This window comes from Lemur catta, chromosome 5, assembly GCF_020740605.2.
Source record: "Lemur catta isolate mLemCat1 chromosome 5, mLemCat1.pri, whole genome shotgun sequence".
NCBI lineage: Eukaryota > Metazoa > Chordata > Mammalia > Primates > Lemuridae > Lemur > Lemur catta.
The window spans coordinates 7,783,617-7,807,589 of record NC_059132.1 but is presented as its reverse complement, the minus strand read 5'-3'; the positions used below and the strand labels follow the sequence as shown (position 1 = coordinate 7,807,589).

General features: G+C 38.6%; 1 protein-coding gene across 1 annotated transcript in view; it reads right to left on the bottom strand.

The window, feature by feature from the left end:
• Positions 1-9,873: 9,873 nt before the first annotated feature.
• Positions 9,874-23,973, bottom strand: part of NDFIP1 (Nedd4 family interacting protein 1) — a 32,572-nt gene continuing 18,472 nt past the window's right edge. Inside the window, exons 4-8 of the mRNA XM_045551090.1 lie at positions 22,467-22,554; positions 21,420-21,544; positions 19,600-19,666; positions 15,521-15,626; positions 9,874-10,933 (exon numbers count right to left, since the gene is read on the bottom strand). Of these exons, the coding sequence (XP_045407046.1) occupies positions 15,523-15,626; positions 19,600-19,666; positions 21,420-21,544; positions 22,467-22,554 (384 nt within the window). The 3' untranslated portion in view covers positions 9,874-10,933; positions 15,521-15,522. The remainder of the gene's footprint in view (positions 10,934-15,520; positions 15,627-19,599; positions 19,667-21,419; positions 21,545-22,466; positions 22,555-23,973) is intronic.

Sequence of the window (23,973 nt, the reverse complement as noted above, 5' to 3'; positions counted from 1 at the left end):
GTGGTTCTCACCTGTAATCCCAGCACTTTGGGAGGCCATGGTGGGAGGATCACTTTAAGACAGGAGTTCAAGACCAGCCTGGGCAACATAGTGAGACCCATCCCTACTAAAAATAGAAAAATTAGCTGGGTGCATGGGCATTCGCCTATGGTCCCAGCTACTGAGGAGGCTGAGGTGGGAGGATCCCTTAAGCCCAGGAGTTTGAGGTTGCAGTGAGCTACGACGATGCCACGGCACTCTAGCCAGGGCAACCGAGTGAGACTCTATCTCAAAAAACAAAACAAAACAAGAAAACAACAAAAACAGAAGGGGCAAAAAGGAGTGAGCCTATGAACACTGTGACAAAGGCCACATCTGTGAAAAGCTCCCCAGATCCCCAATAAAGGGGAAAACAGGCAGGGCCTCCCGGGGCCGGCTTGGATCGGCAGGTGTGGGGTAGGGCACAGACACACGGGCTGGGACCACCTACCTAGGGGGACTCGGGGAAGCTACCGGAAGGGCTTCAGGTAGAAAGATACAGCACGTGGTCCTCTTGTCGGGTGGCGCTAAGTGGGATGAGAAGGGAGATAGACAGTAACTAGGGTTCCAACGGCCCAGGCAAGCCTCGGAGACAGGAAAGAGGAAGTGGCCACTGTGAAAATGACCCTATCTGAAGCTGTGAGGGTCACCCAAGGGATGCGGTGCGCACCTTCTCGGGGATGGGCACGCTGGTAGCTCCGACTCGGACGGTGCAAAGTCAATTTATGTGACCAAAGCTTTGTACCCCCGTAGTGCTGTGAAATAAAAATAAATAAATAAATAAAGCTGTGTGGGAGTTTCAGGACACAGAAGGCAAAAGGATGGAACAGTGACCTAAGAAGTACTGTGAACATCCTCGGGGGAGGTGTACGAGGCGGGTGACGAGACAACGTGGAGAGCAGGGGAGGGAGCAGAGAATGTCAGGCACGTGCAGGAGGAAACCGAGCAAAGGATAAGAAGTTCAAAGGATGCTTTGAAGACCTAAATCCATACAAAGATAGTATATGGCAAATCTTGTAACATAATACAAGAAAAAAGGGGCCAGAGTGTCAGCCTATAGAACTCAGGGAAGAAAATGAGAATCACAGTTTATTGGATTTTTAGAGTGTTTTGATGTGACTAAGTGTTGAAAAATTATTTGCCAGGGGGAGGGAGGCTTTGGTTGCCTGGTGGTAAAGAATGTGAAATAATCCCTTTTATAGTAATCTGTGAGGATCAAATGAACACGTCTATAAGTTCCTACATAAACATGTGATGGTTATTAACAGAAAAGCAAGAGTAAGTCCTATTTTCATCTGGGCTGCAGGAATTTGGCAGGAAACCAGTGGTCTGATTTATCTAAGGGATGGTCTAATGATAGCCTTTAGGAAAGAAGGAGTGAAGAAAGGTAGAGTTTATGGAAGCTATATGGTTCTGAGAAGGAAACGAATGCCCTTGGTTTGAACTTGTAATGTCCCACCCTTGGACCCAATGCTGTAGCCAGTCAGAGAGCTGCTACGAGCTGTCCTCTATGTGCCAGGCACTTTACCTACATTAACCTATTTAGAACTAAAAATGGCCCTGTGAGAAAATATTCTGGCACACAGATTACAAAAGCAAAGCTTGGATAGGACAAGTGAATGACCAAGATTATGAAACTGCCCTTGATAAAGTTAATAAAGGGCCATAGGTGGGAAATGTGGAAGGGGCCTGAATTCTGCACAGGTATAGGCATAGTTAAAAATATATATATATGACCAGCCACTGTCTCCTGGCTTGCTTTCCTGTAATTGCTTACCACTCAGGAGTCACACAGCTGACGGTCATGGAGAGCCTTAGTTTTCCTCATTGCTCCCATAGGTAACATCACCCTTGTGAAACCTAAGGCTGGTCTTTGAGGTATCTTCCAGGCCCTGCATTCTGCTGGACCAACCAACCCAGCTAGACCATACCAAGGAACCAACTCACCTGGTCAACCTGGGAACTGACCCAGCACAAGGAGACAATTTCTGCTCCCTGACCCTATGAGTTCACGCCCAGCCAATCAGCAGTCCCAATTCCCTAGCCCTCTGCCCACCAAACCATCTTTAAAAACGCTTTCTTCCCAAATTCTCAGGGACACGGATTTGGGAAATTCTTCCTATCCCCTTGCATGGTGCCTGCGATATTAAACTTTCTCTGCTGTAACCCCTGCAGTCTCAGTGCATTCTTCCTCTTGAGCAGTGGGGAAATGAGCCTGGCTGGGCTGCAACAATTACACGGGTCGTAAGTGGGGAGCCAGGGCTCAAGCCCCAGCCTAGCAGACTCATGCTTGCATAACCCCTCGGCAGCTGGCTTCCCAGGTCCTGACCTCACAACACCCTTAGATGTTCCCCCTGCATCCTTCTAGGCCCTTTTGGGGTTAGCCTCTCCAGGTGGCAGTAATCTCTCCCTTAAGGGTGTTTGGTTTTATGAAGATCTTTAAAAGTGCCCTTCTGGTGAAAATAAAACTAGCAGCAAGAATCATAGCTTGAAAAGTGTAAAAAGCTTCTTCCATCACTATACAAACAAAGCACAGAAACATTATTACACATTAAGATGTCCAAGAAAAGAGGAAAGCACTTTGTCTTATGTCCTACCCAACCCTACCCCCAGACTAGAACCTCCTTGTGGTCAGGGGCTGTCCTGTATACTACCAACCTTTGTATATTTAGCATAAGGTCATATAGATCATAATGGGCTAATAAAAATTAATATTTATCAAATCAAGGCCCAAACAACTATACGCAAGAAACAAGAGTGCAATTATTTATAATATATGGAAACTCTATTTTTCAAAAGAAGAACTTTATCACTTCTGACACAGGTGATTTTCCAATTTCATCTATGATTCTTTCTTAGGGGAATAAAATACCATGGATGGAGGCGAAGCCAAGCCATGTGGAATCTGAAGATGTAGGGAATGTTTCTTGGCTTCCCTTCAGCTGTCTGGTGTCACCAAAGAAATACTCTAGAGGCCTGGCTTGGATAAACTTATGACCTCTGTTTGGCCCCGTGTTCCTAAAAATTTTATGGGAAGGTCACTAATAAACTAAGTGTGTAAATGCTCCACCATCTAGTTAAAAAATAACTGCTACTGGAGCTGACTTATACTACATATTTTCTGCAAAACACGTTTATTTACCTTTCCTTCTAATAAAGTACACCCAGCAATAAATAAAAGGCAGTAAAAGTATCCATGGCTTGCTATTAAACTTGATATATTTTTAATGACAAGTTTTAGTATACTGTTTTTGGAAGGATCAGGTATTTGAAAATAAGCACCCAATAAGGACATGATTGAGATTGGCACCAAGGTACAAATATAATAATTTGTCGTAAGTACAGTGTCTGTACTCGGAGAATTTAAACGTCTCCCTCTGAAAGATCAGATTGCACTTTAAAATGGTCAATATACTTCTAGCAATGAGTCACTTGTATAAAAATGCCACCATAAAACACATTAGTCTTTTTGGGGGTTTTTTTGTTTTTGTTTTTTTAAGTTTAAACTACAGTCTAGTGAATTCAGTTCATCATGCTCTTACATAAGTGCTACAGGGGCAGGGAAAGAGCCTTTGGAATTTCAGAGATTTTTTTTCTTTCTTTCCTTTTTGTAAAGTAAACCTCTCAAGAGGGTACCCAACGACTTCTTGGAGACATAAGCATATGTAAAGCAAAGTGACCCAAATAAAGGAGGAATTAAAAAAAATCCTTAGTCACTCTTAAATTTATTCTTCAATTTAGGCCAATCCTCTTTTATAGCTGCCTCCTAGCAATTAGCCGGCAACCTTATTCTGGGGGTCTCAGGGATTAAAGCAGGAGCACAGGACAAAAGGAACTGATTTGCTCCCTCCTCCATCAGTGCTTTTGGAGCAAATCAGACTTCATCTCCTCTAGTGTCCCCCTTATGCACCTCACCTTTCTCCTCTACCCAGAGCCCCTCAGAGGAAGGATTGTTAAAGATAACATGAGGGGTAGGCCGGGCGTGGTGGCTCATGCCTGTAATCCTAGCACTCTGGGAGGCCGAGGCGGGTGGATCGCTCGAGGTCAGGAGTTCAAGACCAGCCTGAGCAACAGCGAGACCCCATCTCTACTAAAAATAGAAAGAAATTATCTGGCAACTAAAATATATATAGAAAAAATTAGCCGGGCATGGTAACGCATGCCTGTAGTCCCAGCTACTCGGGAGGCTGAGGCAGTAGGATCGCTTAAGCCCAGGGGTTTGAGGTTGCTGTGAGCTAGGCTGACGCCACGGCACTCACTCTAGCCAGGGCAACAAAGCGACACTAACTAACTAACTAACTAAATAAATAAATATAAAAAAGATAACATGAGGGAATGCCACCTAAACAAAATTCCTTTGGAATCAACAAAGGTTTGAAAATAGCTTTAGAAACACAGAGGGTGGGTTTTTGTTTTCTCATTTTGGAATTCTGGGCTAAGTACAACTTTTTTGGATCACTGGATCCGCAAAAAAAAAAAAAAAAAAAGCAAAAGGTAATAAGCCCCCCAAATTAGGTTTACCAGAAGTTTAGATATACTCCTTTCCCTCTTGCAGACAAGTAGGCCAGTGCTCTCAGAAGGTCACCACATTAAAGGAAGCATAGCCTGGGAACAGCAGATGTGACATCTGTTGAACTTACTATTCCATCTGTCACTGACAAGGGCCATGTACAAACCTCTAGAGCTCTAGGGGTCTTTAGGAAGCCTGCTAATCCACTCCTTTTCCTTTACCCTTAAGCCATTTCAAACAGAGGAGGATCTACCCTGTGTTTAAAGACCTCCAAGGAAGAGTCCCCAGTCACTCTTAGCCAAATATTTAGGAATTAATTTCCCTGTAGCCCTTCCCCATTGCTCTGGATACACAATCCTTCCCACAGTCCTGCATAGAGAGGAAACTACTGTAGCCATGAGCTTTGAGAAGACCTATGTAAGACAAAATAATTCTTAATCTTACCCAACAATCAATGCCATGAAAATATTTTTAATGAAAAACTAACTCATAAAGTATAGATATACATATTCTGCAAGTTTGTTCCATTTAACCTTCTTCTATGGAAAGTGAAGATTAAAGATGAGTACTTACCCATTGTCCTTATCCTTGCTTGGAAGCTTTGCGGAAATGCTGCAGGAACTAAGCCTGACCATGCATAGTTCAATGGGATGGACATTGGTAAAACATTAAAATTTTAATTTCAATACCTAGAGAACTGTTAAATCACAAAAGAGCTTAAGGCCAAAAATAGGTTGTACAGATGAAACCGCATTTCATACCCATAGCTTCATGGACAAAATATATAATTAACCACAAAGAGGAAAAAAGATGATTTTTGTTACACACATGACCCTAGGTACAAAGATCTATGGCTTGAGAGCCACTGAGTCAAACCTAGAAAAAAATGGACTGCTAATTTTGCTTCTTCAGGCCACCAGCGCCCACTACTTTTAGCGGCCACATAGTACCAAACCATGCTAGAAATAAAAGGGTTGGCGAAAACGTTGATCCATCCAGTGGTTCACTTACTAACTTACCGGCAATTTCAGTTAAAATATAAACTGGAAATAAATCATATGTTTAAAAATCTTCAATGTTGATAATCAGAGAAAAAAGCCACATACTAAAATGACCACAATGACATCTCAACAGAGCAACTGCCTGGGAAATGTTCTGTCGAAATAAAGACGTCATCAGGAAGCAGACGCAACACTCTAAAAGCTCACTTAAGGAACAGTTTAGGCATTTCTGACTGTTCTGCAAATGAAAAGAGGGGTGTTTCATCAAGAGAAACTCTAGCCGGGTCACGATAATAGGTTGCCGGATCCTCTCCACTTGGCTCAGGAAGTAACCGGCTTACACCGAGGTGGGGGGAGGGGAGGGGCAGCGCTCAGCCTCTCAGCGGGGGACATGAATGCAAACTCTAATGATGCCCCGGCATCTTGGACGAATTTCAGAAAAGAGGCCGGGTTTCATAATCAGAAGGCAGCACCTCCACAGCTCCATACTTTTTCCAATAATGCTTTGTCAGGGAATCACCTTCTCTATTTGAGAGATGTAATTTAGGTTTTTGACCTATTTTCTTGTTTCTCAGGCTGCATACACCACCTTCCAAACAACTAAAGAATAACAACGAATACTGCCCACTTTCCCGCGCTCCAGCACTAATCTTTGTAAGACTTAAAGGAAACCACTTTTCTCAGTTTTGGAGTCTAAAACCCACAATCACTAATGGATGGGGAAAAGTCTGAGAAATATTTCATTTCCCACATGATTAAAACTAATCGTTTTTGAAGCAGGATGAACAACATACAAAGCAGGCCGGCCAGCTGCATCTCCGTTTCTGACCTGGGTGAAATCCTGTATAAATACATGAGAATCCTTTACGTTTCATATATTCTGTATTCGGGTTTAAGAGATTTACATCTAAATTTACATTTTACTAATTTGTCAGCTGATAAACACAAGAATTAAAACTCTCAAAATCATTATTAGACAATGATTTTGGTAAAGAAAAAAACAAGCTTTTAAGTAAAACATATCAAACTAAAACAAAACCTTTGAGTGATATATTCTACAGGTGGCAAATTCTGAGCATCACTGGAGGGCTGGGGGGATTAAAATACCGTGGTAGATGGACTAGTTCAGGTTTCAGAGGCAGGAAACTGGCCTCAGGACAGCTCACCATTCATATATTTTGCATAACAGCAATTCTTTGTATAGGCCAGAAAGTTGGGGACACAATAAACTGGGTTATTAAATACCCTCTTTTTAGAATGAGGATGATACAGAACCAATTTCTGTAACCACCCTTCTTCTCCTGAAAACCACTTTTACCCTCAACCTAAACTTACTCTCCCCTTCAGGAATTCCCAGTGTATTTCTTTGAGCTGTCTTCCACTTTGGTAGTGGACCCTACAGAGAACCAGTATTCAGAGGTCACTTGTAGAAGAGCACTTTTTGTGGGTGGTCCAAATGAGGACAGCTCTACACATATGTAAGTATACAGGTATGTGCAAAAGTGAAAGGGACATGCAAGAGTACTTTAAATGCTGGTTTAACAAATGCTCTCACTCAATCCACCTTATCTACCTTACAGACTATAAATACTATTTAGGCCTAAAAATATACAAAAATATGCAAATGGACTAGGTGCAGTGGCTCACCCTGTAATCCCAGCAGGAGGGACGATGAGGCAGGAGGAGTGCTTGAGGACAGGAGTTTGAGACCAGCCTGGGCAATATAGTGAGACGTCACCTCTACAAAAAATAAAAAAAGTTAGCTGGGTGTGGTGGCATGTGCCTACAGTCCCAGCTACTCAGGAGACTGAGGTAGAAAGATCCCTTGAGCCCAGGAATTTTAGGTTACAGTGAGCTATGATCAGGCCAGGCTACTACACCCTAGCCTGGGTGACACAATGAGACCCTGTCTCAAAAAAAAAAAAAAAAGAAAGGCAATGAAAAAAAAACACAAACCATCTGTGGAAGCATATTTTGCATTTTGTTACACCCATCATTCCTCAGATCATCTTCAAAAAGCCTGAAAGGTGAAATCTTCTATAATAAATGGCTGAAACACCAGCAGAACCTAAAATTTATTAAACTACATTTTGTATATGATTTACCTAAATTCAGCATTGATGTTTAACCAAGAACCAGATTCAGGTAGGTAACAGGGGCCATAATTACTTTTCGATAAAATACACCCTCCTACTTTATAAATGTACAGTTTTATGTCTGTTCTTAGTATGTTTTAAGTTAAAATTCGATTACTGATGTTTACAAAAATCAGGGACAAGTGATTTTTTCCATTATGTCAATATCTACTGTGACAGATATCTCATGGTTGGGACAGTGGGAAGAGGGGCTGAGGTGGATTCACAGCCAAGGCCAAGGCTCCATTCTTGGGGCCTATTTTTGCTGATTCTCACCACAAAATTGTGCCACCTCAGGTAACCACTCAAAATGAATTAGCACTTCTATTGGCCCTGATACACCATGACAGTAGTTATTCCTTAATTTATTTCTTCCTTTAAATATAAACAATTTATAGCGAAGTGGCATATATTTTAGCATAAGAACATAGTGAATACCAAAAGAAATTTCATCTGTGCTACTAAAGACTCACAGTGGGCCACAGCTCAAGTCAGATACCTGAAAGAAAAAAATTAGATTATCATTTCCTTAAAACAAAATTGATCCTATTAGTAAAGATATTTATTCTTTTTTGCAAAAAAATTTTATTAATGTCATTTATTTCCACATAAAGCAATCTAACTTTCTGAAAAAAAGAAATGGCTACACAGAACCCTTTAAAGTTAAGAGTGCATAATCCCAAATGGCAACAAGAGACATGGGGACCTCTGTCATCATGGGTGAGTCCTAGTTGTCCCTGTAGCTCAGGGTCTAAACCAGTTTATTCTGTAACCTTAGGCAAATAACTTAAGTGGTGCCTCTGTATCCCCTTTCAAAATAATTTATCATAAAGACCCACCCTTTATCTGTTGTCATTATTAACTTATAGGTTAGGTTAATAATGAACCTATGAAGAGAGAAAGAAAAATGAGAAGTGCAGCATAAACATTTTCACTCTATTGGTAAGACCTCTAGATGACATATGATACCAACTTTACGTATCTCAAAAGAATTTAATTTTCAGAACATTTAAGAGAAGAACGAGAACTCATCCTCTTGACTAAGTGTTTTAAAGCACATCAAACAGTAACTTTATGTTTGACAAAGTCTTACAGGCCACCAAATACATAGAAATAGGAATTCCAAATATTTCAGTTCACTGAATATACAAAACCAAATAAGGCACAAGGACCTAAAGAATAAACACAAAGCTAGTCTACAATGTTTGAGTTAACGTGATTTAGGACCCTTCTATTTTGTTCTGCAAGATAATTTACATAGTTCTCGCTGCTGTACATGTCCACGTTTATTCAGATTGTTAATCTTTTCATTCTGGAACTTAGAACATTACGGGCCATAAAAACTTCCAAACTGTGTTGGTATAATCTGATTCAAAATGAAAACAAAACAAAACCTTCAAAGAGACTTTCTCTTCCTTCTCTATTGCAAACTATAACTTTTGAACAAGAACATACTATACTATTATTCATAACAATCAGTAAACTGGTTAGAATGATCATTGAAATGTCAATCCAGGAGGCTCCCAATTTTCCTGTGTGGTTTTCAAACCACCTACACTTCTGTGCATTATATTTGCTGACACCCCTAACCAGATGTTCTATGCCGATTCCGGATGTTCACACACAGCAGACGAATGAACATTTGCAGCTAGTGCTGGTTTGTATAGTAATGTGACCATCTTGCTGCATTTTTTCTTTATATTTCTTAAGTAGAAAATGAAAAAAAAAATCAAATGGCAGTTACTATAAGAAATCCTGGTCTCTAAATTTATGACCAAGACAAGAATAGAAATCAGGTGGAATGAGAAATCTTTAGCTTTAACTGGGTGCACACAGAACTTCAACCAATGGGCTGTGTTCAACTGAGAAAAACAGTGAACGCAGAGAACATGCAGAAAACACTGGAAATAAATTGTCTAAAATTATGTCTAAAAATTGAAGCATAATTGGGAATTCCAAAATGACTTAAGATCTCCACAACTCCTCTCTATTTTTTTGGTCCATTATCTTTTGCAAAGCCAATGTTCACGTATATTTTTAAGAATGCATTGAGTAGAATACGAAAGAAGGGGACTTTCTGTGTAGAAAGTGAAGAAAAAATTGACCCAAGACCAGTTTTTTTTTTATTTACTGAATGATTCTGTAATATTAGAAAACATTGCCTTAGCAATCAAATGCAAACCAAGAAATTAAACACTAATCTACAGTAAAAGGTGCTACACAAGAGACATTTATTAATGTTCTGTTGTATTTACAGTTTTAACATAGCAAACCAAAGTGAATTACCATTTGGGCAGAAAGCACATCATTCTACATTTATAACCCATTGGTATTCTGCTAACACATTGTAAAAGCAAGTAGTACAGTATGTTAGGGATTATCTCAAAAGTTCCAAGCTAATTCTCTCTTTGCTTCAAGTTATCTAATCCTCTCCCTACTCCCAGCCTTTGGCCTAATCATGAAGAGACAAAAGAAAAGGAAAGAAAGAGATAGGGATTCTAATCATACAGAAAGTGTCAAGCATTACATCTTAGTAATTAAGCTGCATTTGTCCTAGTCCTTTCTATTTTATATAGTGACAACACCTTTAGAATCCGTTGGGTACACGCCACAGACCACAGAACAATAAGGTACTGCAGAATTTTGAATACAGACTATAAAAAGTTAATGCTTATCATTTACCAATTAAGGACATATTTTTGACCACATCTTAAATGTATTTTGCACTATGATTTTGCTTCCAGGTGTTCACACAGTACAACTGAATAAATTTCTAGATTAATTTTAACAGCAAATATGGAATATGTGCAGAAATGCAGTCATAAAAGTTTTAACTTTTGAGAAAACCCCTTTAAAATGGCCAGCATCATACATATCTTACAATAAAATATTTAATTCCAAATTCATTTTGAGATGGAGGATGAGTAAAGCAAGATTGCCCCCTACTGACTACAGGGACATGGCTCATGCTATTTAAAATGACTACAAACAATATATAAGGCATTATTAATACATCACAGACTTGATTGCAAGAGCTTTTTCAAACATTAACCACTAATGATTCAATGATTACAGAATTCTGCATTAACTATTAAAATTTTACACCTAGGAACAAATAGAGAGAAATGGATCTTTTTCAACAGTACTTTTATTTTTTAAAGCAGGTGATTATTCCTCTGTGTTCTGCATCTTGATTCACTTCCTGCAGGTGTTCTCTTGCTTCTTGAGAGAGAATTCATAAATGCAGGAAGGCCTTCGCCAGAAAACATCTGCCAGAGAAGGATATTGAATATTAAAACTCTACTTAGCTTGTTATTTTGGCTAAGAGAAGGATGTAGTCACAAAAGGCAGGATGTTTGGGGACACAAGAAGTACATTTTAACATAGTTTTAAGATTACTCTATACTGACATCATAGTATTCAATAAACATTAACATTTCAGTTTTTAAAGTTATCAAGGCCTCCAGAACTAGAAAGACCTGGAATGTTTTCTCTAAAAATCCATCAGGTCAGGAATCTCTCTCTCCAAACCTCCTAACAAAAGAACAGAACGGAAGCAACACTTCTTCACCCCACACTTACTCCTGTCAGTAAGGACTGAAACTGAGGACAGAGAAAGAGCAGAATTCGAGTGCACAGGTAATTTTCCTAATGCATGTGAGGCCACTGTTTACCCTAAAAATTCTGCCAGATCTCACACAAGGAAGATTTCCAGTAAAGATGCCAATGATGTCATGCTGTACTTAAACAGACCATGGCAAAATTAAAAAACAAAACAAAAAAACCCTGTAAACTCACAGGTATCGCAAATACTTTTTTAAGATAAATTTTCTTAAAAAGTCAATGTATTTTGGGGGCATGTTTCTCTGAAAATAGTAAGTGTATGTAATAATAAGTAGCCTCAAAGAAGCTTTAAGAAAGGAATATACATGACGGAACTAAATGCTCTCAAAATAATGTCTATATGTTTTATTAAATGCAGTTTTCATCTAATACTCTGAGGCATTTCTATACTGGCATAGTATACTGTTGGAGTTCTCATGGAAATAACTTGGGAAAAACTACAAGCAACTCCCTATGTTAATACTAAAAAAAAAGAAATACTAAGGAGGTACATTAACAACCTACTGAAGATTTGCTGAGAAACTACTCTGTGGTACCCAGCACCAAGTGAAGAGTTGGATGGGCTCATATGCAGCCCTTGGCTTACTTTTCCATCTCTCCAAATTACTATAAAAGCCACAAGAAGCCCTTTGTATCTTTTCTGATTAGACGACTGCATAAATCTTTAAAAGGCTGCCAAAATGCAGAGAAGCTACAACACTGGAGGAAACTAACATTCTTTTAAAACTGTCAACATTTTTCCAAACTCCAAATTCAATTGTGTTTTGATTTCAAGCAAACCAATGAAATTAACACAAGGGCAACTTTTCTTTAGACTGAGAGACATATAAGAAGACTGAGAGACTTTAGAATGTGCAGAGACATCAGAGACACAACAACATAAGGAACTCTTAAAAGCCAAGCAGAAATAAAAAGAAAATTAATAGACTGATGCTGGATGACGGTTTTTACAACGAGGCCAGACTCATTAAAAAACTAAGCAATTTCTGTTTTATCAGTTTTTATTAAGAGATGAAAACTGATGAAACAAACACTATTACGTCAAACACTATTAGTCTGCAACAACATACAACATGGGACAGACAATTACCTGGCCCCTTCTTTAGTTTACACTGCTTCAGCATAGGCAGACAGTTTTAATAGATCCCTCAAAGTCAAAGCCTGCCACCCAACACACATTAAAAATCCCTGAAGAGGACCCAGATGAGTTGCTGGTGAGTAATCTCAATGACCACACAAGCTCCAAATGAAGGAGACCACTAGAGAGGCACTGCTTGTCTGAGACCTGGAAGCCTGTTCAGACCAACTTGAAGTGTCACAGAAACAGTGGTGGTACACGAACTGTGGGCATCATTACTAAACTATAGACAGGATCAGTCTGGAAACAAAAGGAATCCAATAGCCTACAGATCATGTAATCATTAAGAGGAAGAAAATCAGTTCTTCTTGGAGACATTATGTGAATTCTTTTAGCAAAAATGCCACCGGAAACACCATTTCTACTGTCTTCCTACTATATACTACAGTCCCATAAATCAAACTTTATCTTGAGATGAATTTCCTTTAATAAAATAAGAAATGTATTAAGGAACAGGAGGAAGTTATAGAAAGGGAGAAATTAAAGTGTTTGTCATCATCTGGAAAAAAATTAAAATATTTGATGCCTAATAGGTATAGCTTACTAGGTTAAAGGAACCACTTTTTGTTAATTATGAAGAGCCCCAGCTCATTAATGCCAGGGCTTAATAACATTTTTTCCTTCAATTTCAGATATGGTTAAAATAATAGATTCGAAAATATTTTATGCTTCATACACGTTTTTGGCACAACACAAATAGTGTTAGATATAACCAATTAACCGTGTTATCACCTTACAGTAACTGTAGCTAACTCCAAATTACCTGGCAGCTTCAGAGGACGCAGTGTTCCATAAAAACGCATCTTTTTGACTGATAAGTAAGAGAAAGTATAAACACTTTATACTTTTTACTATTTCAGGTAAAGATGTTTCTAAAAGGTATCTGTTTCTTTCCGAACAATACATAAGAAACATTTTGTTTCTTCTGTTCCTCAGTCACGTGCTTGACACCACTGTGCCCACCTTCAGCATAGCTCCTTCCGGCGTTTGGTTACGAAGTGGGAAACCGTGAGCTTACTAACGCACTTCCCCCTACGGATTCTGACAGGGAACCTCACAGCTGCCTCGCCGACAGCAGCATATGAGCTTTAGTGTTCAGCTTTTGTTAACATCTACTTTGGCCAATCAGAAGGAGGTAGGTCTTTTGGGATCATTTCAAAATTTGGTTTAGTTGTACTATACTTTGAGTAGCTGGAACAGAAAATTCACTATTCTTATACCCTATTCTAGTAAAACGCACACTCTTAGTATAGCATAGAAAGCATGTTATTTTTCTATTATGGCAAAGTTATTTTAAAAATTCTCTACCCTGTGTACTTCTGTCAAAAAGTAACCCTACAGCTAGCTTTCAACTAGTGACATCTCCATCAAAGAAAGAAGTTAATAAAAAAATAATAATAAAGCCTCCATATTTCACATGATGGTTTTTGTGTACATCCTCCAACTACAGTAAACTAAATGTGCTCTGAACTGAAAGAAAGCACTCTCCATTTGGATCTGGATGGAGTGTTCTCATCCCTTTCAGGGGACAAAGGGAACTCAGTCCCACAGGATGCTATGGCTTCTCAGGTTCCCCCTGGGGGTCCCCTGACAATTGGTAAAGAAGTCATTAGAGCTCTAAATTCTGCTTTAAGTCTCCTAAACCCTTAATTTAGAACTCTTAATCCTGAGGGTATGTCAGAAATAATTTCAAATCAACAGGGTTATCAAATCTGGACAGAAAAGCAAATAAACTCTATTACACCCTCTGACGGAATGCACTCATTTACCTTATGGTGGATACCTTATTTTCTTGACGCATACATCCTGACATGACCGTCTTCAAAATTGAGAACGCCACTCTTAGTGTATGATTATCTACATAACTATGATACTCAACAGCAAATATAAAACAAATTGATGTTCACATGGGCTTAGCCTTGCACTGAGCCAACATGTCACTGGGTTTAAAGGGCGGTTCTATGAATCTGACAGTTCCATTGCAAACAGGCTTGGCACTCCAGATATTTGAGAACACTGTTTCAACCTGACTTTCTAGCCTTGGCCCTCAGTACTCCCTTATTCCCCAACAGAGCTGCTGTCCCTTGAACAAGCTCCATAGTTCCCTATTTCTGCTCTTCACTCTGCCTCAGGTGATTTCTGAAGTTTTCCCCCACACTATCCAATGTCCACCAGTTGAAATTCTATCTATCATTTAGGGTTTGTCTCAACTGGTACATACACCCTATACAAAGCCTTGCCTGAGGTCTTCAAGTGGAACAGCCTCTAGGTGGTGGTCAAGATTCCACTCCATGATCCACACAGTCCCAAAAGCCCCAAAGAACAAAGAGCCAAGTCCAAGAAGGCCTATTAGAACTTGTTAACAGAAGCCTCTCTCTGGTGTACTCTTTCTCAAGATTCTCTCTCTCTTCCTTTAGGTAGTTACTAATGTAAGATGGAGTCAGCCTCTGGGGAAAACCATGTGTGAATCAAAGAAGAGCCTTAGCAGGGCTTAATCCTCCTGTTCTAGGCAATGGAAAAGGTCCTCTCTCCTCTTCCTTTCCTGGGGTTTGACCCTCTTCTCCATAGAGTGATAACATCAAGGTGTGAACCTGAAGAAAGGTACCAGAAAAGCCTCAACGACTAATTTTATGAAATGGAAGCCTTGATGGGCTTGTCAGTAGCTCAGGCAAAAGGAGTTCCTGAAGTACCCTATAATCTCCCCTCACTCTGGGGACTGGGGGCAGAGAAGGGTAATTAGGCCGTGAAGGATTCCTTCTGAATGTTGTCCTCTGGAACTGGAGCAGTAATAAGTGGGCTTCAGGATGCCAGATTCAACCAAGCAGCCAAACAGCCCAGTTCCCTGATGACTACTAGGACGCCTTCCTCCTGCGCATTGTCAAAACTCCTATGGCAGTTTTTTTTAACTTGCCTTATCAACAGCTTTTTGTAGAACCCCCCTCTTACTATACTAAACTAGAAACTGCTAAAAGGCAGGGACTGTGCCTTCCTTACCTTGTCTGTATCCCCTAACATAGATACTTCCTCTAAAAACTGAATGGAAATCTGCAATGTCTCACATGATTACACTGGGATTAGAATAAGGTTTTAATACCTTTAATAAATAAAGAGAACTCTGGTCCTGGGGAGATTTGAGAAAGTTTCTGGCATCTTCCGAACTTTTGCATAATTGATAAATCCTCTGAGAAACAGGAGAAAGCCTAATTTAAAAAAGAAAAGTCAAGAATAAATTTATAAGTTCCATGTTAAGTACCCCCCACCTCCTGATAATAATACGTTTTTCTCCTAAAGGCTGTCAAAACATGAGCAGTTTCTTCCAGAATCTCTCAAGGATTTTCATACCAAATTGTCCCTCCTTCAATGAAAAGGTATAATCACAAGAGTCTCTTTAGCATATTCAGAATCTAATTGGCCTAAAAAAGGAAATAAAACCTAACATGGGCCAAACTTTTATGTCTGAAGGCCTCACTGAGAGACATAGCAAAATCTACCTACTGAGTCTCAAAAAAGTATTCCAGGATAATTAACAAGAAAAAAACTTTACAATTGCTTTTCTTAAGTTAAAAAAAATATTTTTCATCTTTCTTGTCATGGGATATTTTTCTGTCGACAGTACATAATGTTGTCCACTAGATGTCAGGATCCCCTTACCTGTGAAAGAAATTTTCATAGTCTCAACTCTAAACTATTGCTCTATTCTTAATAAGACTGATCTTGTATGACTATACCAGAATCCATACACTCACAGAAGTTTGAACCTCTTGAAATAGTGGGGAGGTGATGTGCCCCTCCACTGGGAGTTCAGACAGTCCTGGCCCTCCTGCTTCAGAGATGGTCCCTTAGTCTTTAGAACATTTTAAAAAACATTTCATTGAGACACAATTTATATACCACAAAGTTAACCAAGGATAATCCACTGGGTTTTAGTGTATTTACAGAGTCATACAACCATGACCATAATCTAATTTTAGAACATTTTCATCACCTCCCAAAAAACCTGTACCCATTGTAGTCACCTTCCATCCTCCCCTTTCCCCGGCCCCAGGCAACCACTAATCTACTTTCTGTTGGACACATTTTAAAATATATTCAGTGAAGGAAAACTCTTTGTACTCAGACAGTGGAACTGGTTTTTGGCCGTGGCCAGCAGTTGTCAGTGCTGAGCTTGGTGAACACCACTATGTTTGACACCTCAAGCAACAAGTAACTATAGAGGAGGGGCCACCCCTTCGAATGCTAGTTGTGTATGTACAGGGGGAGGGCTCCTAGGGAACTGAACAGCACATGATCTGCATGGAGGGACAACTCAGCTCCAGTCAAAGAGTGCCAAGTGGGAATGTAGGCCAGTTTTGCTAGATATTTCAACTTTTGGGAAAAGTAAAAAAAAAAAAAAAAATGCAGATGTTTTATCTGAAAAATGTTTATTTTTAGATGTTGTCAAGTAATAAAAAAAACAGTGGGGGACTGGGGCAAACAAAAAAAAAGTAATTAAAAAAAACTTTTAAAATAACTGTGGAACAAGCAAACCACAACTCCAAGCTAGCCGTAGCTCATAAGCAGCCGGCCTGAGAGCTCAGCAGAGACTCCTGCAGGAGAAAACTCCAAAAAATTGGTTTCTCTTCAAAAGAGAAATTGCAAAAATGACCTGTGCATCGGGTCACAGAGATGTAGCCAAAGTCTTACCACTTTTTTGCTTATAAGCGAATGGTACCTAGCAAGAATCATCAATGATAAAGTATTATAAATCCCTCTCCCATGAAACTATAACATACAAAGGAAATCAATCCATTAAATTTCTTTAAATTATTTATGCTGTAAACAGTCAATCTGAAAATATGCTTAAGGGCTCTTCGTTGGTCCATTAGGATTAGATTTGACTTTAGGCATGGGGGAAGAGGGGCGGTCAGCATTTCTCTGAAAGGCACAGTTTAGAAAATAAGCAAGCCAAGGAACTATTCCTCCTAAGTTATTCTGTTGGTCATTTTTATTATTAAACTTCTCAATAATCAAGGGAGGAAAAAAAAATCACTATTTCTTTTTTCTTAGAATTCCAGTGCCCAATAGTTGAGTAGATGATGCTATCTGGGGTGGCAGGAGAATGCTGTGATGGATGATTTTTTTTTTTTTTTTTTTTAAGAGACAGGGTCCCGAATGCAGTGGCACAATCACAGCTCACTGCAGCCTTGAACTCCTGGGCTCAAGTGATCTTCCTGCCTCGGCCTCCAGTAGCTAGGACTACAGGCACACATCACCACATGTAGCTAATTTTCAATTTTTTTTTTTTTTTTTCTGTAGAGATGAGGTCTCACTATGTTGCCCAGGCTGCTCTTGAAATCCTGGTCTCAAGCAATCCTCCCACCTCAGCCTCCCAAAATGCTGGGATTACAGACATGAGCCACCATGCCTGGCCAGTATTTTGTAAGTAAAATTTAAGGTCAGCAATGCATGGCTCTGTCAGCCTTGGCAAGGCGGATCCTGAATCTGTTAAGCGCCTATTGGGCAGGGGTGCTAGGATGTGCGAGCCAGACCCATTAACAGTACCGCCACCAAGGGTCTTAACTAAGGAAGCAGCAAGGCAGCCCGAAAAAGGAGACAGAAGAAAGGGATGACACAGAAGCACAGTGAGGCAACCACACCACCTTTAACAGCCACAAGATGGCCCTGCTGTTGTTTTGTGGAAATGACAGCAGTCACAGTGGGCTCTTACTGTAGCATATACATTTTCTTTACAAATAATGAAGCAGCCAACATTAAAATAACTCACCCAATGTCCATTTCTTTGTTCTAATGTCTAGGACATTAGATTTTTAAAGGGCATTGTCTAAGACACTGAGAAGATTTTAAAATAAATATTTAGAGTAAAAAATACAATCCTAAGACCAACAACATGAAATACGTGGTAACGTATTTTTTTAAAAAGCCTCTTCCTCTCCACATCCACACCAGCATCTGTTGTTTCGGGACTTTTTGATAGAAACCATTCTCAGTGGTGTTAGGTGATTATCTTATTGTGGTTTTGATTTGCATTTCCCTGATAATTAGAGAACTTCAGCATTTTTTTCATGTCTACTGGCCATTAGTCTATCTTCTTTTGAAAAGTTTCTGTTCATGTTTTTTGCCTACTTTTTAATGGGCTTGTTTGATTTTTTTCTTGTTGATTTGCTTGTAAATTCTGGTTGTTAGCACTTTACGGTATGTATAGCATGCAAATATTTTCTCCCATTCTGTAGGTTGTCTATTCACTCTATTGATTGTTTCCTTGGCTATGCAAAAGCTTTTTTGTTTAGTAAGGTCCCATTTATTTATTTTTGTTATTGCTGTGACTTTCTTTTTTAACAACCTGGATAGAACTGGAGACCATTCTTCTAAGTGAAGTATCGCAAAAATGGAAAATCAAACACCACAGGTACTCACTATTAAATTGGAACTAACTGATCAACACTCATGTACACATATGGTAGTAAAACCCAATGGAAATCAAGCAGGTAGGGGGGAGGAGGGGATGGGTAAATACACACCTAGCGGGTACAATGCACACTATCTGGATGATGGGCAAACTTATAACTGTGATTCAGACTGTACAAAAGCAATTCATGCAACCAAAATGTTTGTAATATTCTGAAAATAATAAATAAATAAAATTTTAAAATAAACAAAAAGCCTCTTCCCCATTGTAAAATAATTCTTACTCTCACCAATGGTGAACTAAAGAATTCTGGAAACCCAGTAGTACTTTTAGAAGTTATGCCTAGCAAGGCTATACATTTTCTGTTTTCCCCGGACAGATTCAACAACCAAAGATGGGCCACATAAACTTACGAGTTAGTCCAGCTGGTTACAGTATGCCTATAATATGCAATTTGGAGTTAAGTTTATGAATGCTTTGTGGCAGTAACTCACAAGAAGAAAAAGTCCACAGACTATAGACTCTTCTCATCAGGTTACTCCATTGATCACATGGGGGAGAAGTACATACGCACTGCCTACTACCACAAAGAGATTTTTTTATTAATGTGTAAGTTTTTCTGATGGTAAGAACAGTCTAATCTTTAAGAAAGAAACATTTAAAATATTATACTTATTATTGATGATTAGTATCTTACTATATAGTAACTGAAATGAGAGTTTACCGAAAGTAAATTTTTCTCCTTTTCTTACGTTAAAAGCACTTACCTAAAACCAGGAACACCCACCAGAGCCAGTACTGACCATCAAAGTATCCAGGGAAATAGGTAGAAAACTAGAAAATAAAGCAAAACGCTTTATAGCAGCTTAACAGACACAATTTCACATTTTAACTTAAGAGTACACAAAATGTAAGATTTATTATTTGCTATACCAATGTCATTTGGCCCTTACAATAATTTAAAAAATATAAGTGAAAATATTTTATATATTACAGATTGGAAATGGTTAAGATAAACACAAATCTATTTCCTTTCATGGAAAAGTAACTGTTAAATATCCTAAATTCCTTGTTTTCAAAATGTACAAAATTTGTTTTCTTAAAAAACCTTTTTTTTTTTTTGCCCTTCCAGAAATAGGTTAAATGATAGTTTTACTTTGCTTATTCAGTGCCAAATCAATTATTTGGCTGGTATCATTGCCTCCTTACTAATGAGGCCTGATTTTGTTCCTATTCTTCCAGCCTTGCCTTGACTTGGAAGCTTTATCACTACATCATGTTAATCCCACTCCCTTGCCAGTAACTGGTTTACGAATGGGCATAGGATGTCATCCTGGCCAATGGGAATCGAGGGCCTATGAGAGGCTTCCTTGCTCTTACAGAAAAAAAAGAAGAAATTAACCTCCAGGACTTGTTTTTATGGGAAATAAACCTTCCCTATTGTTTTATTTTCTAAGCCATTTTGAACTAGGTTTTCTGTTACTCACAGTCAAAAGCATCTTAACTGACACAAGTTGATTCATTCAATCCAGCTAAAAAATTTAGTAAACTTAGTTAAAAATTTAGTTAAAAAAAAAAAAGACTGGTAACTAACTTTATTTTTGTTTTCTTTGGAGGCTTTGGTGTCTAGAGTTTACCATAGTTTGAGAATTAAAATATAGTATTTCATTTCATAATAAAGTAACAATGAAGATTTAGAGAAGGAATGAAAACCTCCTTCAGTGCAGGTTCTTAACCTAAAATCTATGTTTTAGGTGAGTACTTATTAGCTGCCTGGGAGAAGAGTTTATAACTTTCATCAGATTCTCAAAGGCTTCTGGAACCCAAAATGTGAACAACTGCTTTAGAGTAAAAAAAAAAAAAGGAACTAAAACTACAGTGGTCAAATCAAAACCCACTAATTAGTTAAGTAAGCCGATTTATGATGAATAAAGTGGTTTTGTCTATAAGGTTGACAACAGTAATAAATTTATCTGAAATCAGAGGATGCTTTAAAAGCCTAGATCGTTTACAACTTTAAATGATTTCATTCATTTTTAACTAACAGGTAACCTCCAAATCACTAAATGCATTTCTCTAGTTTACCTCAGAGATAGGCCCCTAATGGCACTAATACTCATTAAACATTTTGGCTCCCCAAACATTTTCGAATAACCAATTCCGGAAGGGAGGGAGAAAGAGAAGGAGAAAAGAAGGAAAAAGAAAGCTAGATTTAAAAAAAAGTCAGTAGAATTAATGAGAGGAATGCCTGTTTTTGATGAGATACCAAGAAGGTAATATTCTTCCTCTTATTATAAAAACAACTAATTTCAGAAAACGCATACATGTATTATATTATAAACATTAGAAACAAAGAAAGCAGCTGGTGACAGACCAACATTCAATAGATATGACTACAATACTTGTGTGCATGAGCCACTTGCAACAGATTTTAGTTCAACTTCGTCATGAAACCAGAACAAAGACAAACCAAAAATCATTTACAATGTTTAAATAACTCAAAAAATGCAAACGAAAGAGCGGATATTCAAAATCATTCTAATTATTATCTCTCTGCCGAGTCTATCTTTTCTGTTGTACAACTTACCCTGACAATCAGGATCCACTTAATTAGAGAGAGACCAAATCCTGAAATGGCTCCATACCTTCCCGCAGCTGAGGTGGTCAGGCAGAAAGACAGGAAAAATCCAATCCAGTTGAAGAGGAATGCCACTGTAACAGCAGAGGGAGGAAAAAGGATGTCAAGCATGTCCGTTACTCAAGAAACACGAGTGTGTGCCCTTTACACCTGCCTTTGCTTAAATGACTTTCCCCAGGATAAAAGACAGTCCGCCCTCTACAACCTTCACCTGGATTCCCCCAAAACACCCATCCTTCTGTCCTTCCCCTACAAGCAAACAAGAAGACATCCTCTCTGAATATCAGCTTTAATACTATTGTGTCTACTGCTGTTCACTTTCAAAAATGCCTTAACACTTACCAAACTGTATACTTATGACCCGTGCTCTGTACTGTGTGTTATATACTTCAATAAACAAATGCCTTGAACATTAAATTCGTGCCCCCAAATAATCTAAGTTACTCATCCTCCTGTTCTATGAACTCTGACAGCTTATATAACATCATCTCTAAAAGCACTGCATTTTCTTTATCAGTTTAATACAGCAAATGAAAGATATGGTTGCTCACTTCTAAGTGAGGCACATGAAAAAATAAATGCAAAATAAATAACATCAAGGGAGGAATCAGGCTGATTTTGATCTATCAGAAAATAGAAGCTTGTAGAACAAAATTCATCAGACAAAGGCACTTAATCAATATTCTATGGGTTAGGTATGAGTAGGAGGATTGGAAAGGGGCCCCATAGACCTGGAAGATGAGGCTTAGTTCATGTAAAAATGCAGCATCCCCATAAAGGCTTTAATTATATTTTCCATAGCTATTCATGGAAATAGAAGAAGAGAAGGGATATTAAGACAAAAGTATACTAAGATCAGGACATTCCAGTAAAGGCACCAAATAATGTATTAATATATTAGCTCAACCAGTTATTTTAATTCAGTAACATTCACCCATAATCCAAAGCACCCTGGTTTGCGGGAAGTGGCTCTGCTATCTATGCATTTATACTTACTGAAAAAAGTTAACATGAAAATCCCATCGTTTCCTATCCTCAGCTGGTCAGCATCATCAAAATCATCCCGACCCACAAAATCCTCATCCTAAATGAAAAGAAAAAGAATTATTTCTAGGCAAAGGGAAGACATAAGAAAAATAAAGAAAGGAGCAAACAAGTACCAAGAAGAAAATTTATTGCTTTGGCTCAATTCAAAACTATGAGAATTAAAGGCTCAGTAAATGTTAAAAATTTCATTTTGCATTACAAGTAAAATATATAATTAGAGAAGAAACACATCTTCCTTCTATTGCCATAGTTTTCTCTTTTTTTTTTTTTGAGATGGAGTCTTGCTCTGTCACCTGGGCTAGAGTGCCATGGCATCAGCCTAGCTCACTGCAGCCTCCAACTCCTGGGCTCAAGTGATTCTCCTGCCTCAGCCTCCCAAGTAGCTGGGATTAGGCACATGCCACCACAACCAGCTAATTTTTCTATTTTTAGTAGACATGGGGTCTTGCTCTTGTTCAGGCTGGTCTCGATCTCCTGACCTCAAGCAATCCTCCTGTCTTGGCCTCCCAGAGTGCTAGGATTACAGGCGTTAGCTACCGCGCCGGCCTTATCGTAATAGTTTTCTAAATGAAATTTTCATTTTATAACCCAAATTCTTTAACAGTATGCTTCAGAAATTTAAAAAGTTCACAAAGAACTACTCACTATTCCTTTTTAAAAATATATATCAAGAAAAGAAAAAAGATAAAATTTACTTACACATTTGTCTTAATTTCTAGATTATCAGTAATCCAGGGCCTGTTTTAGGGTTTAGAATATTAGTAATCCAGGGCCTATTAAGGGGATAAAATCAACCAGCTGAAGTGCTTTATGAGACTGACATGGGGGAAAAGGACAGCATGATCATACTGGAAGAGTTTACAGAGCTGCCCACGATGCGACTCCAGGCATTTCTTTGTATTGGTATACACAGGTCTGAAACTATCTCATGTCTAATCTCACCAGCAGGTGGGATCTCTTCCATCTTGACTTGAAAACATAATATCGTAGGTCTAGCAGGAACATGATCTTGACCAACACTAACACTAACTTTTCTTTTCAACTGATGTAGGTTATATGTCGAGATATTAAAATATAAAGGAATATACATTAAAAATATAAAAGTGATAGACTTCAATGAAGGCTCCTCAAATGAAAACACTTTAGGGACAATCAAAACTTGTCCTACACAGAAAGGGGCTGGAAGATCCATACCAAACTGTTAACAGTGGCTCCCCTGGGGAGGGAGAACTAGAGAAAGGGGCATTGTGCAAAACTTTTTACCTATCCACCTTGCATAAAAAAAACTGCTCTATACACATCTGCTGAATATTAGAGCCCTTTAAAAGATTCCTAAATACATACACTTATCAAATAAAAGTATTCTGAAGAGTTCTGTGATTAATCAGAGCTAATTTCCATACTGGTCTACTTACTGTATATTCCAACAAGTCTGCAGAATAATAGTGAAACCTAA